This window comes from Mesoplodon mirus (assembly GCF_964341445.2).
Source record: "Mesoplodon mirus genome assembly, chromosome: 14".
Lineage (NCBI taxonomy): Eukaryota > Metazoa > Chordata > Mammalia > Artiodactyla > Ziphiidae > Mesoplodon > Mesoplodon mirus.
In genome coordinates, this window is record NC_138990.1 from 85020525 (window position 1) to 85037179 (window position 16655).

Consider the following 16655-nt stretch of genomic DNA (forward strand, 5'->3'; position numbering starts at 1 on the left):
TGTGAAATTTGTAGTCATCTAGAAGTTTTGAGAAAGCAGGTTTAGTAGATAATGCTCTTTCCTTGCAGTGATTATCAAAATAAAATAATTTAACTGGCAAACTGTTTCTCATGATGAATATTGACGATATTTCCGTCTTTCTCTTTTATTGAGGTCTTCTCTGTTTACTTTCTTTTATAAACAAACTAATAGCAAATTATGTTCTCTTTGCATTTTTTATGGGCTATAGTGGATTTTAAAGTAATTATTAATTTTTTTCTCCTTCCACTAGCATTATCCCCATTTCTGTTTTTCCTCCCATTTCTGCTAAATGCTGGTTAATTCAGAGTCATCTTTTTAAGAGGATAGAGATCAATGTATTAAATTGTCTTTATAATGGTAGGAAGGAAAGGAAGCGGTCTTGAACCACTGTTGGTGGCAGATCCATAATTATCATATAGTAGTTTCTTAGAAACAGTGACCTGAGGGGTCAGTTGTGGCTAGAAAACATGTTTTGAAGATGCACTTATTTAGCAAACAGTTTGATACTACTTTAATAGTAAGTTTATAGGAGTCATTGGTGGAAATCTGGGGGAGTGGGTGCTAAAACCAGTAGCTTCCCCCTTGAGTGTTGGAAATTAATTCTGGATATTTCTTCCTTAAGTTCTGGTACCCAACTAGAAGTAGTAAAGTGAATTGACTTGTGGTAGTAACATAGGATAGTGAGAGAAACACCTTAAGAGCTCAGTGGGGCTAAGGTTACTGCAGTGTGACAAAATTTGGGAATGACTAAGAAATGACTGGTTGAGTGACAATCTATAAAGATTGGTATTTCTCTTTTTGAGCAAAAATTAAGGTCTGTCTTTGGATATAAAGTGTGGATTTGTAAACTATTCTGATTAAATTTTGCAGATGTCAGTAATTCTTTTTGTTTGTTGAATAACTTCAAAAGCATGATCATATTCTCACAGAATGTCCTGTTAGGTAGTTAAGGCAGTTACCACTCTGGTTTATAAATGGGGAAACGTGCACAGAAATCAGTAAATTCCCCCAGACTTCACACCTTGACTTGGAATTCAACTTGAATTCACTGACTTGTGATCCTGGGCTTTTTCCTTATACTACCTTGCTCGTTGAGCATCCTAATTTTCAGAGCTAAAGCTCCTGTTGCTCTCTGAATGAAAAGGTTTTTGACTCTGGTAATCTTTTTAGTGACACTTAGATGATCACAGTCTTTATAAACAACATCATTTTGGAATACAAGCAACAGTAATATACATATGTACAAAGAAGGGTCAGACAGTTTAAATAATCCTGTTCAGATAGGGCCCATTAGGAATGAGTCAAAATAGTCTTTATGTAGCCTGACCATGATGTAGGTATTCTTAAGTGCTTTTTAATCAACTGGGAGCCAAGGAAGCATGAGCTGGGAGGTCCTCAATAAAACTGCTTTTGGAGCCATTAAAGGCATCATGGGATTGTGTTTATATCCTTGAGGTTAGTAATTTTGCTTCTAATTACTAAGTTGATTCACACATTTAGAGATCTGTGTAACTTGGCTGAATGCTGTTTTTAAGTACCCCAAAGGGGAGGTGAGTTCTTATTTCAGTGATATTTTTCTTCCTAAAGAAATTATCATTTCTAATTTAGCAAATGACCTGTGTCCCTAAAGATGATAGCATTTTATTTTGAATAAAATATAGTTTGTTACTCTTATATTCTTTGTGAGGTTCTTTGGGAATTGTTGATACTAGTTAAATAAATCAGTTTTGACTAAGCTTTTGTGATTTAGGGAAATCAGCGGGTTCTGTAAAATCTGTGGTAACAGTAGCTGCTAAAGGTAATAAAGCTTCAATCAAAACAGGTAAGACTGTTGGAAAAGAGAGGTTATATTAAGTTTATTCTTGATTCTGCATTAAAGAATGTAATAAATATGATATCAAAAGCAAGTTTTAATTTGTAGTATGTAATAACATCTTGAAAAGTTTAGTAAATAATTCTTTGATATTTAGAACCTGACACACATAGGACTTTTGTTTTTTGATGCTTTGATCTTTGACAGTATCTGCCATTGCAATTACATTTTTGTTTAGGAAACATTTCTGACAGCCGTATAATCATAGGTTGCTCTGCCACTTCCCCCCCGTTTAATCTTTTTTTTACTCATTTTTTTAGAGCTGTCACTTCATATTACCTTCCCCAGCTTGTAAATTTCCTCTGATACTTGTTACTTTAAAGATTTTCTTGCCATGTTACAAGGATGTATCCTCCATAAAGAAATGGAACACTAAATTGTAACATGTTGAAAATAACATGAACTGTTTATTTATATATTTTTCCAATTGACTAATGTGATTTTAAAGAATCTTTGTGGAAGTTATAAAATAATGATTTTTGTGTGTGTGATTATGATGTGCTTTTGCCACATGAGGATTTAATAATTTGTGAATCATTAATAGCCCTCAACAAAAGTTGTATCTCAGTTTAAATTTGCTTTTAATCTTATTGGTAAACAGATACTGAAAATAAATGGAAATAAATATGTGGAAAAGATCTGCTTTTATAATAAAGTTGAACTACTTATTTACTAATATATTAGTATGAAACATGCTAAATGACTGAATAGACCCTTAGAATAATGGTTCAACTCTACTTTTAAAAGCAAAATCTAGTGGAAAGAAGTCTCTAGAAGTCAAAAAGGCTGGAATTGTCAGAAACAAAGACGCCGGTAAACCTGTGATTGTACCAGGTAAGCTTGAAATGCTGTCATGCAGTGCTTTCTTTTCATTAAATCCTATTGGTATACATTCTAGGTATATTTTGAAAACGTTGCTTAAAAATCTTCAAAAGGATTATTTGGTGTTTCAAAGGAAAACATGTATTAGCTTTGGCTTAAATCAGGTCAGCCTAAGGAGACTTGAAGTGAAGTAACAAAATAAACTGGCTTAAGTTCCTGTTTAGATTCATTAGTTTAATTATATTAGTGTGTTTTTCTAGACTATTAAAGCAGACTATTTCATGCAGAAAACTCTGAAATAAAGACGAGTGTGGAAGTCAAAGCCACTGAAAATGGTGCTAAAGAAACTATTTCAGGTAGGTCAATAGAAATTTTATTTTGTTCTCTTATGTTTAAAGATAGAAAATTAAATTTTAGGAAAATAATTTTGTGTCTCATGTATATATATATTTTTTCAATACCAGAGTCATACCTAAGTGAAATTAAGAATATTATGATTCAGATCTTCACCTTGTCTCTTGATTAGTCTGAAATTTTGCTCTCAGAAAGAATAAAACAATGTATTATTGAAAAGCCAGTGTTACTTATGTAGCTATATCCTACTTAAATTCTCTAGTCTTTTGCCCACTATATACATTTTCATGTAGCTACTGTTTAATCCATTGTGGAATAAAGTGGGATCTTGATAAATAAAGTATATCTGCATGAATTCTTATTTTATTTTGTATCTTAAGAAGCTGCTTTGGAGGCCACAGAAAATGAACCAGTTAACAAGGTCAGCTTTTATATTTTACTTATTTTTTTAAAGCTTAAGAAATTTTGACACAATGTATTTTTCTTACTATAAACCTAGGTAAAAAATACACAGATTTGGTATGGTGAAAAATCCTGGTCATTGGAGACTTTTAAAATATGGTTTGAGTTAAAAAAAAATCTTGAGTTACAAAAATTTAGGTGCAGACTATCAATAAATGTACATGTTATTGAGGATTACTTTTCACTGAGAAGAAAATGATAGGCCAGTTGGGTTTTTGAATAGATAACAGGTTGTCAAATTAGAACCAATGGAATTTTGTGAAATTTCTTTTTTCTTAGAAGCAGATTGGAGATATGTTAGTATTTAGATATGTTAGTATTTAGAATACCATTTATTTTTTGTGTTTTTAGAGGAGCAAGTGGGGTTTGTGGTTCTATTTGAAGGGCATAAAGTTCACTTTATTGTTTTCATGTGCTTATATCTGTTATTATGAATATATTAAGATTTCATTAATTTAGACTTTACTGGTTAAGATCTTGAGATCCTTCAGGTGCTCAGGATAAGTTTATTTTAGACTGGTTGCTCCATTCTTCGAGTAGTAACTAAGTAAGTAGTATGTGTTAGCTTACTGTTTTGTTTTAAGAAGAATATTGTAAAACACCAGTAGGGTATCTTAGATTTACTTACTGCACTTTAGAAGGAATCTTTTTTTTTTTTTTTTTTTTTGCGGTACGTGGGCCTCTCACTGTTGTGGCCTCTCCCGTTGCGGAGCACAGGCTCCGGACGCGCAGGCTCAGCGGCCGTGGCTCACGGGCCCAGCCGCTCCGCGGCATGTGGGATCCTCCCGGACCAGGGCATGAACCCACGTCCCCTGCATCGGCAGGCGGACTCTCAAACACTGCGCCACCAGGGAAGCTCCCAGGAACCTTTTAGATATATATATATATATATATATATATATATATATATATAAATAAACTTATTCATCTTATTTATTATTTTATTTTTGGCTGCGTTGGGTCCTCGTTGTTGCACGCGGGCTTTCTTTAGCTGTGGCGAGCGGGGGCTACTCTTTGTCGCAGTGTGCGGGCTTCTCATTGCGGTGGCTTCTCTTGTTGCAGAGCACAGGCTCTAGGCACGCAGGCTTCAGTAGTTGTGGCACACAACCTCAGTAGTTGTGGCGTGCAGGCTCAGTAGTTGTGGCACACGGGCTTAGTTGCTCCGTGGCATATGGGATCTTCCCGGACCAGGGCTCGAACCCATGTACCCTGCGTTGGCAGGCGGATTCTTAACCATTGTGCCACCAGTGAAGCCCAGGAATCATTTTTGAACATAATTTACTTGCTAGTTAAAAATCATTCTCAACTAGCTTATGAAAATTATAATTTCCCACCTTCCCCCACCAAAAGAAGTCACAAGTTGCTAAATTTATGCCTTTGGGGATTTCGCCAACATCCAGTAAAGGAAAAGTTGGCATTTATGAGAGTGATCTTGAAGAATAAAATAGATCTGAGAGAAGAGAAGGCAGAAATGAAAGTATTTACTTTGTAGTGGGGATTGGGTTATGGGGTAAGGATCCTAAGAGACTAGGTAAGCTTTTTTATATTGCCAACAAAGGATTATTTTACTCAGTAAGATAAAAGAGTATGCACCGATTTGGAGCAGGGGGATCTTAGCATCACAAGGCATAGGAATGGCAACAGTACACGAAAGGAAACACCTGTAGTCAGAGACAGGCAAACCTGTGTTTTTAAATTTATTTTTAAGCAGTGGTTGCAGAAGAGAACTGAAGACCTTGACTAGATGATAGATGGTATGACTGAATTATTCTGTGTACTTGAAGAGTGGAAAAGTGCATTTTGTTTTGTTTTTAATTTGTGGTTTAGACCAGCCTTCTGAATTAATCAGATTTAGTATTAAATACAATTTAAATACTAACATAACATATGATCTGCAGTGTAAATTTAAGTAAATATAACGGCAGTTAAGTTTTAATGTCAATTCTTAAATTGGTTTTGAAGGAAACAGAAGAAATGTGTGTGGTACTTATTTCTGATTTGCCTAATAAAGGATATTCTATTGAAGAAGTTTACAACCTAGTAAAACCATTTGGTGGTTTAAAGGATATTTTGATTTTATCATCTCATAAAAAGGTAAGAGTTGAAAATTGTGAATTCATGTTGTCTGCAAGCACATTTTGAAAAACATTAACTTCACAAAACTAGGACGAAAGGGTTTAAGAGCAACACCTCAGAATAAGCTGTCTCAAGTTAAGGCATTTTTAAAATATAAAACACAGATAATCCTTTATTTTAAAAATATATTATTCTAATCAGATGTAGTTTTACGATAGGAAGGATGGATTTCCCCATTGAAGTTTTGCTCAAACGTTTAGTTTAACAGAAAATACTTTACATCTGTAATATGTTAATACAAAGTTTTTTTTAACAACTTATAAAATTTTGTTGAGCACTCTTTACTAGTATTTCTGTTTGCTTTTTTTTTTTTACCAGTTATACTCAAATGGGAAATAACCATTTTCAGACTCAGACTAGTGAAGTCATAAGCATTTAGAGCAACCTAGATTTATGTATATGTCTTCAGTTTTCTATAATGAGTATATATTGCTTTTGTAATTTAAAAACAAAACAAAATACTGTTAATAATGAACAACTTGTGGAAGGTATTTTATAGGAAGTGAATTTCAGGGAAGTTTAAATAACGGAAACAACACCATTAGAGTGGTGGGAAGTAGTGTTCTTACTATAGGAAGGAGTTAATGATCACTAGAGATTTTTGAGAGTCAAGCAAGTGTGCTTAAGAAAACAAAGTAGGAGGGGAGAGTAAGTGTAAGTAGTCATATGCAGTTTTACCTTATGTTAAAAGTAGATTATTTGAATGGTTGCACAACTCTATAAACGTATTAAAAGCCATTAAATTGTACACTTAAACAGGTGAATTTTATGATATGTAAACTGTATTTCAGTAAAGCTGTTTTCTAAAAAGCACATTTTTGTAATGTTTAGAGATGGACAAGAATAAGAAAGAATACATTTTTTAATGTAAGAATTTTATGTGATGATACATTAAAATAGGGGGAAATTGTGGGAACCTGGGAATGAATAATTCAAGTTCATACTTTGCATCATATACCAAAGTGGATGTGTATGTAGATAAATATAGAATCCAAATACAGAAAATCTAGATTATTTATGCCCAGTTTTGGTTAGAGTTGAGTAGAATTATTTGGAGATTTAATTTAATTTAATTATTTGGAGATTTAATATTTTTCTAGATGTTATATGGAAAAATATCAGATTCAGTCATATAAACATTTTAAACATTTGTGAAACCAAAATTAATATAAAGCAAAATGGAAATAAAAAATTTTAAATATTTATGTAAAATGAGAAACACGGTTCATATAAACATGCTGTAAAATATTAAGTTTAATAAATAAATTGGCAAATGACATAAAGAGAATTTATTTTAAAAAATTACAACTATAAATAAAAATATGGACTATTTCCACCTCATTAACGATTAGGCCTATGGAAGAATGTTCAATCTCTTTACTTACCCAGGTATGAAAATTAAAACCAAAATGTATGGAGTTACAATTTTACACTTAGGAAAACAACAAAATAAAAAATAACTTGGTAACCATTACATGTTTCTTTGATTCTTTCATTCCTCATATTTCTCATATTTTGTCAATCATTAAATTTATTTACTCAGTAAATGTTCATTAAATGTTTGCTACATGCTAGATACTGCTCTAGGTACTAAGGGTATAGTGATGAATAAGATAAATAAGATTTCCCTAGTGTCATTTACTACAGTGTCCCTTCTTATTTCTCTTTAGTATTGCCTATGAGTTCAGTCTTTCATTATTTCTTGGTTATGGTAGTAATGTTTTAAGGAATGCTTTTTTTATCTTAAAAACATTTACTAAGTTATTCAATTCATTTGACTCTTAAATATTAAATTTTTTTTAAGAAAAAGTAATTTAAGATTTATTTTTTCATTCTTGTAATTTGTATTTTAAAAGGCATTTATAGAAATAAATAGAAAATCTGCAGATTCTATGGTAAAATTTTATACCTGCTTCCCAATATCACTGGATGGGAATCAACTCTCAATAAGTATGGCTCCTGACAACATGAATTTAAAAGACGAGGTAAATAATAGACTTACCATCATATTTACTAGAATATTACTAAATTTTTAAATCATATTTATTATAGTCCATTATGTTTTCTAGTTTTCTTCTTTGGGTCACATATTTTCTCTCAAACACTGAGAAAGCATCTTCTTATTTCTCCATAGTTGCCCATCTCATTGTTTGAGAGTTACCTCCATATTGAGGGAATCCAATCCCTCATGTATGTTGGAATGGAAAAAAAAAGTTGAAAACGGTAGTCTGTAAAGAACCCTATTCTTATCTCACTGCCATTATCTGTCATCCAAACTGGAATTCCAGAGGTTACCTTTATCATTTTTTCCTCTCATTTCTCATAACCAGCTGGTCACTAGGTCTGGTCTGTTTTAACTCCTGCATATTTCTGGAATTTGTTCCCTCTTCATCCCATTCACCATTGCTTCACCTCTTTAAAACGCTGGCTAAAATAGTTATTCTTTATATCCTCTGCCTTCAGTCTTATCTCCCTCAAAACCTTTTTCCCAAAGTCATGAGACTGGCGTACAATTCAAATCTCTTCAAATTCAACTGATTTAGAAACCCTTCATTGTTTCTGTGTGGCCTACAAACATTTACTGCTAAGAGGCATGAAACAGAGATACTAGAATCTCTAGAGGAAGGTGGAAATGCATGTATTTTTTTAAATTAATACTTATTGGAGTATAGTTGCTTTACAATATTATGTTAGTTTCTGCTGTACAGCAAAGTGAATTAGGTATACGTATACATATATCCACTCTTTTTAAGATTTCCTTCCCATTTAAGTCACCACAAATCATTGAGTAGAGTTCACTGTGCTATACAGTAGGTTCTCATTAGTTATCTGTTTTATACATAGTAGTGTATATATGTCAATCCCAGTCTCCCAGTTCGTCCCACCCCCCACCCCTGCTTGATAACTATGTTCTCTACCTCTGTGACTCTGTTCCTGCTTTGCAAATAAGTTGATCTGTACAATTTTTCTAGATTCCACATATAAGTGATATTATACGATATTTGTTTTTCTCTTTTTGACTTTCACTCTGTATAACAATCTTAGGTCATCCTCATCTCTGCAAATGTCACTATTTCGTTCCTTTTTATGGCTGAGTAATATTTCATTGTATACATATACCACATCTTCTTTATCCATTCCTCTGTCGATGGACAATTTAGGTTGCTTCCATTTCCTGGCTATTGTAAATAGTGCTGCAATGAACATTGAAAATGCATGTATTTTGTAAAAGCCTTCCATTGAGAATCATTCTAATGTGATGTAATTGCTGAGGTGGTTTTATATATATCAGTAGTGTCGAAGAGAAAAAAAAATTGAAGAACCATAGTCTCATAAAGTTCCTTTTCTATACACTTAAGCCTTTTATCAGCTAGCTTCTCCCAGCTTTGACATCCTTGTCTTGTGCCAGTCTTGGCCTCTTTATATAATTCAGCAGCACCAAATCACTACACACTTAATACCCTGTGATATTTTTTTTACTAGCCTACATCTCTGTTCTTCCTCATCCCCTATTTTGCTTAGCTGACTTTTTGTTGCGTAATTTGAATTCTCTTTCTGCTAAATTAAATCTCTTATTCCTTGCATATGAATTTGAGTGTCTTCCCCTAAATGGTACCACCTTATTAGTCTTTAATGTACTTAGGGGATTAGGAAGAATTAAAGTCTGTGGGTAGGGTGGGACTTAGATAACTTGTTTTAGAAAGAGGGAAGGATTTTTGGAAGGAACAAATTTTGCTTACTCATTTTATGAAATAGTTCTTAATGCGTATTCATATAGATTATTATATCAGTAAATCTTGACTAATTAAGTATACAAATAAGAAAGAGCTTACACCTTCAATCTTCCTCTGTTTGCCTTTCTAGGAAGCTCTATTTACAACCTTGATTAGAGAAAATGACCCAGAGGTGAGTTTTGCATTTAAGTGCTTTTGTACACTTGTTTAGTTGATAGAAACATTGGTTGTTTTATTGTTCACCTGTCAAGAATTAAAGAAAATCTTAGCACTAGTTTTAAAATATTGAGGTGATGGAGATGTCAGATGAGTCTTCTCTTGGTAAAAATAAGAAATAGAGGGTAAAGGAGTCCTAATGTGCAATAGTTTTTAGATTCTCGAGCCATATTAACTGACTTGGGTAAATATTCGGTATATTAAGTGTTTCGGGTATGTATTATGTTGATAGAAGAAAGATTATACTTCCTTCTTTAGTATATTGTTTCACTGATATTCACATATAGTACTAAGACCTCACTATCTTTACCCATATGGTCATTTTCTTACTCTTGGGAGAGGACATCACCTGACGTCTGAAAAATAAATTGTTAATCTGTGTTTTACACTTTGATACTTTAGCTGTTTTTCTCTTTTTCTATGCTGTCTCTTAAAAAACAAAAACAAAAAAAACTACAGGCAAATGTAGATAAAATTTATGATCGATTTGTACATCTTGATAACTTACCAGAGGATGGACTTCAGTGTGTACTTTGTGTTGGACTTCAGTTTGGAAAAGTGGATCACCATGTATACATGAGTAATAAAAACAAGGTAACAAGGTCCCTTCTATTTTCACTGTATGTTCTGTAGAGAATATATAATTGAACCCTATATTCTTATGGTCTGTAACTTTTAATTCAGCTTCTGAACTGAAGCACCTATAAACATTATTCAGCCTCTTAGCAGAATTATGATATACCATCATATTTTCTCCTGGGCTGTGGCAGGAAGGAGGAAGAACTCTTAGTTTGAAGGGGAAATAAAAACTTGCACAAGGGAGAAAGGTAATACGTGCAAAGAGCATTATCTTTTGGGGAAGTGCAGACTTTCGTTCATCTAGCCTTAACTACCTCTGTGACCTTAGCTAACTTGGTTTACACTTTTAGTTCTTATTTATAAAATGAAAGGGTGTCAACCAGGTATTTCTAAAGTCCCTTTACGTTTTCTGTGCCCTCTGTCTTCTCTATTTAATTCAGACGTGTCCATAAAAATTAGATTTTGGTCAACCATGTATTACCTAGAAAGGTAGAAAGGGTTTTATAGCAAAGTTGACAGTATTTGCTTCATAAAAAATACCTAATTGACCAAGTAGTAGATACTAATTTCTTTGACATGTTTAAGAAATTTCTTTAACCATGTTTAAGTGTCAGTTCAGTGGCATTTAAGTATATTCACGTTGTTGTGCAGCCATCACCACTATCCATCTCCAGAACTTTTTCATTTTCACAAACTAAAACTCCCTGTCCATTGAACAACTCTCCATCCCCCCTTTTCCTAGCCCCTGGCAACCACCATTCTACAATTTAAATTTCTGTCTCTGAATTTAACTACTTTAGGTACCTCATATAAGTGGAATCATACAATTTTTGTCCTTTTGTGTCTGGCTTATTTCACTTAGCATGTCTTCCAGCATGTGTTGCAGCATATGTCAGAATTTTCCTTCTTGAGGCTGAATAATATTCCATTGTATGCATGTACCACATGTGTTTATCTACTCGTCTGTTGATCGACACTTGGGTTGCTTCCACCTTTTGACTGTGTGAATAATACTGGTATGAATATGGGTGTAGAAATACTTGTTCCAGTTCTGGCTTTCAATTCTTTTAGGTATATACTAAAAAATGAAATTGCTGGATCTTATGGTAATTCTACTTTTAATTTTTTTAGGAACTAGTAATTAATACTTTTCTGTCTTTTCCAAAGGCAATTCTTCAGTTAGATAGTCCTGAATCTGCTCAGTCAATGTACAGCTTTCTGAAACAAAATCCACAGAGCATAGGTAACCATGTATTGATCTGCACATTATCTCCAAAGATAGACTCATCAGAGGTAAGATGATTTTGTATCAACTTTTGTGCTTTTAGAAAATGAGGAAAGCATAAAGGTCATTCTCCCAAAGCTAGAAGATACACTCTGAAGCTGATTCGAGAATTATTCTTGGACAGTAGTCAAACTCATTCTGAGTTTAGATACTGTTTCTTTTAAAATTTTATTTTGCAATCATTATTCCAATTTTCATGGTTTATGGAACAGTATAAATTTGTGTAAATGAGAATAAATTGAGGTAATTTTAGAAAATGTAGCATATTCATTCTGATGCTTACTATGGACATATGTGCAGAGTGATGCCATATACATAGCATGATTATCTCCAGAATGCAGTCTACATTGAGTCCATTTTGACTTCCTCCTGACAGAAGTTTGTTTTTTTCTTTTACTTGTTTAAATTATTATACTCTCTTCTTTTATAAGAAAGAAGATTTTACAGGTTCTTGGCTTGCACAGTAATAATCTTTGAAAACTATGAATAGTTTACCTTTGAAAGAATTAAATTGAAACTCAGATGTTTTCTCTTTCTAATAGTTTCATTGTATCTCAATAGCAAGAGGTAAATAGGGCCTTATATTTGGTATCTATAGGTTTTTGTTAATCTGCCAAACTCTTGTGCTAGCTCAAGAAAGAGAAAATTCCACCATCTAAATCCAAATTAAATAGAGCACCTATAAGTAAATGAATGCATCATGATACTGATTTAAGTGCAATTTTTTTAAAAAAAATTAATTTATTTATTTATTTTTGGCTGCATTGGGTCTTCGTTGCTGCGTGCAGGCTTTCTCTAGTTGCAGCGAGCGGGGGCTACTCTTCATTGTGGTATGCAGGCTTCTCATTGTGGTGGCTTCTCTTGTTGTGGAGCACAGGCTCTAGGCACACAGGCTTCAGTAGTTGTGGCACACGGGCTCCGTAGTTGTGGCTCGCAGGCTCTAGAGCGCAGGCTCAGTAGTTGTGATGCACAGGCTTAGTTGCTCTGTGGCATGTGGGATCTTCCCAGACCAGGGCTCGAACCCGTGTCCCCTGCATTGGCAGGCGGATTCGTAACCGCTGGGCCACCAGGGAAGTCCTTAAGCACAAATTTGTGTGGCTTGTTTAACCTGATTTCAGAACAAGTTTTTTAAGTTTTTAACTTTTTTTTTTTCTCAACAGAGCATTGTATTTTTAAAACTTTGTGTTGTGGTATGTTTCAAGTTACTGCTTTCAACTATGTTCAGAATTACAGTAAACACAGACTACACAGAAAATTTTCTTCCAGAATTGTGGTCCCAAATTCTTAGACTTAAAGAAAATGAAACAAGTGGAAATTATATGAAACTTCTGCCTAAAATTAATGCTTTATTTCCCACATCCTAACTCAACCTCATTCTTACAGCTTATTAAATTGAAGAGCACATTTAACTTACTATAAAAGACTTATTAGCTCAACCACTGATAAGCTAGCCTTGTAAACTTGAGCATGTCACATAGTGTCCATTATATCCATTTAACAAATCATAAATTGGATCAGGTGGACTAATTTCAAGGTGTTGTAATAGTCTATATGAGAGGTAATGAAAACCTAAGCTAGACTATGAGGTGGAAATAAATCCCGCCCCCAGATTTTTTTAATAACAGTTTTTAATTTACCATGTTTATAATGAGTTAATTAGTATCCTATATTACCCTGTGTTCAATATTCTCCCCCCATTTTTGTTACCTGTAATGTTACTTCCACATGTAATGCGTTACAACCTTTAATTCTATAACTATAGTTACCTTGCATACAGAGTATAAAGGCTTAATTCTAAGTACTGAAACCCAGTACCTGCATTTTTGATATCTTGATTATGAAATATTTACTGCAGAATTTAGTAATGAGAGTAGTTCTATAAAGAAAGAAATACGTGTAATTTGCACACTTGGAAGTGACTCTTATACTCCCAGTCTTTTCTCAAAATGATGTTGTGTTTTTGTTCAGTATTTGGGTTATGGCTTTCCTGTACAGTTTAGGGGTTGTTTTTTGTTGTTGAAAGGAAAAAAGAAGACTGTCTTCATGTTACTCGGGTCACATAACTCAGTTACTTTTTGTTGAATAGAATATGTTCTCTTCTTAGAGCTATCCTTCTGACACCCTGTTCTAAATTTATGGCCATTTGCTTTGTAAAGCATCTATATACCTTTGATTTTCTTTTTATTGCTCTTCTGAGTTATTTCTGTTATTTCTTGGACTCTGTATCTCCTACTCTCTTGGATTACTTTCTGTTTGCCAGAATATATTGTCAATTAATTTTCCCAGAAAGTATGTATGGCCAGTAAACTTTCTAAATCCCTGCATATTTGGAAATGACTTTATTTTTCTCTTACATGTTTCATTGATGGTGTGTCCAGGTGGAGAATTCTGTGCTCAGATTGTTCTTGCTTTTATTGTTTTGTTTTTTCTTAACCAGTGTTGTTAAGGAGAAGGCTGATTCCAATCCTACGTCTATGTAATTTTTTTTCCTCTTTGAAACTTTTTAGCATTTATTCCTAATTCATTTAGCAAATAGTTATCTAATTCCTTCTCTATGCCAGCACTGTTTTAGATTTTGGAATACATTGGTAAACAGGGGAGATAATGGCTCAATCTTCAAGGAGCTTATTTTATTTATATATATATATATATATATATATACACACACACACACACACACACACACACACACGTATATATACACATAGTGTGAGGTGGTAAAAAGTGCTATGAAGTGCCGTGGAGAAAAATCAAGAAAAAATGATAGAGTGTGCTGGATGGTGGGGTGTGCAGGGGGATATGTGTATTTTAGAGTGGTCAGGCCCTTCTGAGAAAGAGTTATTTGAGAGACCTGAAAGAAAGAAGTAAGAGAGCGAACTCTACTGACATATCAAAGAGAAGAGGGTTTTTAGAGAGAACAAGAGCCTAGGCCTTAAGGGACATATTTGGTGAATCGGGAATTCCAAGGAGGATCAGTATGGCTAGTGCAGTGAGCAAGATTTTTACTTGGTTTGGGACTTATTTTCTGTATCCTGCTTAGATCGTTCATTGAATTTATGAAATCTAAAAATTAGTGTGTTCCTTCACCTGAGGAAAATTTTCCTCTTATGTCTTCGAATATTTCTTCTCTTCAAATTTTAATGTTCTGTCTTTCTGGAAGTAGCACCTGTACTGATACTATGGATGCTATATCCTATTGAATTTTTTTTTAGAAAAATTTTTTAGAGAGTATTCTTTAGAGTTGTTTTTAAAGCAGTTCTCTGAAATATTTTCAGTCAGTTTTGTATGCTTAATTTGTTCTCTCTTGTGCATTTGTTTTTCTTTTCTATTAATTTATGAATAACGAAGCAAGTTAGCTAATACAGGTATCTGGTATAGATTTTCTCTACTATCATATAGGTTGGTTTTGGTTTTGGTTTTGGTTTTGGTTTTGGTTTCCGTTTCCTCTAACAAGTTTCTCCCATGAATGAGAAGACGGCTTGTAAGCACTGTGGATGGGACTTATCAACTGCCATCTTTAATTTTCTTTATATACCATTACAATGTAGACTGGATACCTTACCAGATACCCTAGTAAAGAAGGCCTTTACTCTGGGACTCCAACACCCACACCGGGAACCTCTTTAGAAATATTATTCAGTTTCTATACAATATAATTCTCGGCTTTTAATCTGAGAAAATCTAGAGAAAGATAATTCTCAACTCAGCACACAATTCCCCACAGAAAAAGCCTTCAGCTAGTATATGTAAGTTCTAAAGGGCAGATATTTTTGCTGTTTTGTTCAGTGATGTATCCTAAGTGCCTGGATCAGTGCTTGGTACATAAGCACTGAATTTTTTTTTTTTTTTTTTTTTTTTTTTTTGCTGTACGCGGGCCTCTCACTGCTGTGGCCTCTCCCGTTGCGGAGCACAGGCTCCGGACACACCGGCTCCGCGGCCATGGCTCGCAGGCCCAGCCGCTCCGCGGCACGTGGGATCTTCCGGGATCGGGGCACGAACCCGTGTCCCCTGCATCGGCAGGCGGACTCTCAACCACTGCGCCACCAGGGAAGCCCATAAGCACTGAATTTTAATTCCTCCTTTCATTTTGGGCCCCAGGACATTGCTTTCTTGGTGGTTCAGATACATGTTTAAAAGGATTATTGTTAAATTTTGTCCAGCACTTCTATTGTGTTTTGAGTAGAAAGCTTTCTAAGTCAACTAGTCTCTCATAAATAGAAGTCTTTTAAAATAATAATTGCACAAAAATATGTTGATATTTCAGGTTGATTGTTTTTATTCTTAGCAAAAGGTGGTATTTCCAGGCTTTTAAAGTTAAAATTTTCTTATTTATTATAAACATTATGGAAACTTATTTTTCTCATTAATTTCTGTGCGTCATTTATTCTGTATAATCTTATTTAGAGATCTTTATCTGAAAATGGGGAAAAAGTTCTAGAACCTGATGGTTATGTGGACACTGAAAACTATCTGTTTTGATATATTTTTAAGGTATGGGGGGTTTTTTTAGCTTAGATTTTAAGAACTGAAAACACTGCATTGATGAGTTAAATATTTTAAATCCAGTAGAATAGCCTCTAATAAAATGTGGAATTATATTACAGGCTGAAGCTGAGAAAAACCCAGAACTAGGGAAAAAAAGGTATGTTGCTTTAAGTTTGCTAACAGTTTTTATAGTACGTAGTTAATTACTGAATATTATTTCTGTATTTTATGGTAATTGTTCACTAGTAACAAAAAGTTTGTATCTTTTATGAGTGTTATGAGGGTGTTTTTTGTTTTGGGGTTTTTGGAGGGGGCTCTGTTTGACCTAGGGGCTTTTTTTGTTACTATTTTTGGTCTCTTTCAGATATTTACTGATTTTTTTTTTTAGGAGAAGTGAATGTGTACACACAGTTTGAATTAAATATATAAATTTGCCTTCTTTATGAAATGTTTTGCTAAGACTCTTGAACAGCTCAACTCTGTCATCAGTATTATATTCTTGTTAAGGTTTTTCTATTCCAAAATAGTTAGGCACAGTAGTAAATTTTAAGTTTGTATAATTCTTTTAAATTTTCATTGAGTTTTTAAAACCAGAAAGGTAATATTTAGTGTGTATTTTGGTATAAAACAAAATACTATGTACGCTGCTTTATATTTTCAGAGGTTGAAAGGTTGTTCTTCAGAGTCT

At 33.7% G+C, this 16655-nt stretch overlaps 1 protein-coding gene across 4 annotated transcripts in view; it reads left to right on the forward strand.

Moving 5' to 3' along the window:
* ZNF638 (zinc finger protein 638) overlaps positions 1 to 16655 on the forward strand; it is a 70610-nt gene that overhangs the window by 39048 nt on the left and 14907 nt on the right. For 3 of the 4 annotated variants that reach the window (XM_082643161.1, XM_082643159.1, XM_082643158.1), the window contains 10 exons: positions 1772 to 1843; positions 2642 to 2728; positions 3004 to 3072; positions 3451 to 3491; positions 5495 to 5626; positions 7525 to 7653; positions 9533 to 9574; positions 10078 to 10212; positions 11365 to 11490; positions 16087 to 16124. In XM_082643161.1, coding sequence (XP_082499287.1) covers positions 1772 to 1843; positions 2642 to 2728; positions 3004 to 3072; positions 3451 to 3491; positions 5495 to 5626; positions 7525 to 7653; positions 9533 to 9574; positions 10078 to 10212; positions 11365 to 11490; positions 16087 to 16124 — 871 coding nt within the window. The remainder of the gene's footprint in view (positions 1 to 1771; positions 1844 to 2641; positions 2729 to 3003; positions 3073 to 3450; positions 3492 to 5494; positions 5627 to 7524; positions 7654 to 9532; positions 9575 to 10077; positions 10213 to 11364; positions 11491 to 16086; positions 16125 to 16655) is intronic. The other variant, XM_082643160.1, reaches the window with a different exon arrangement.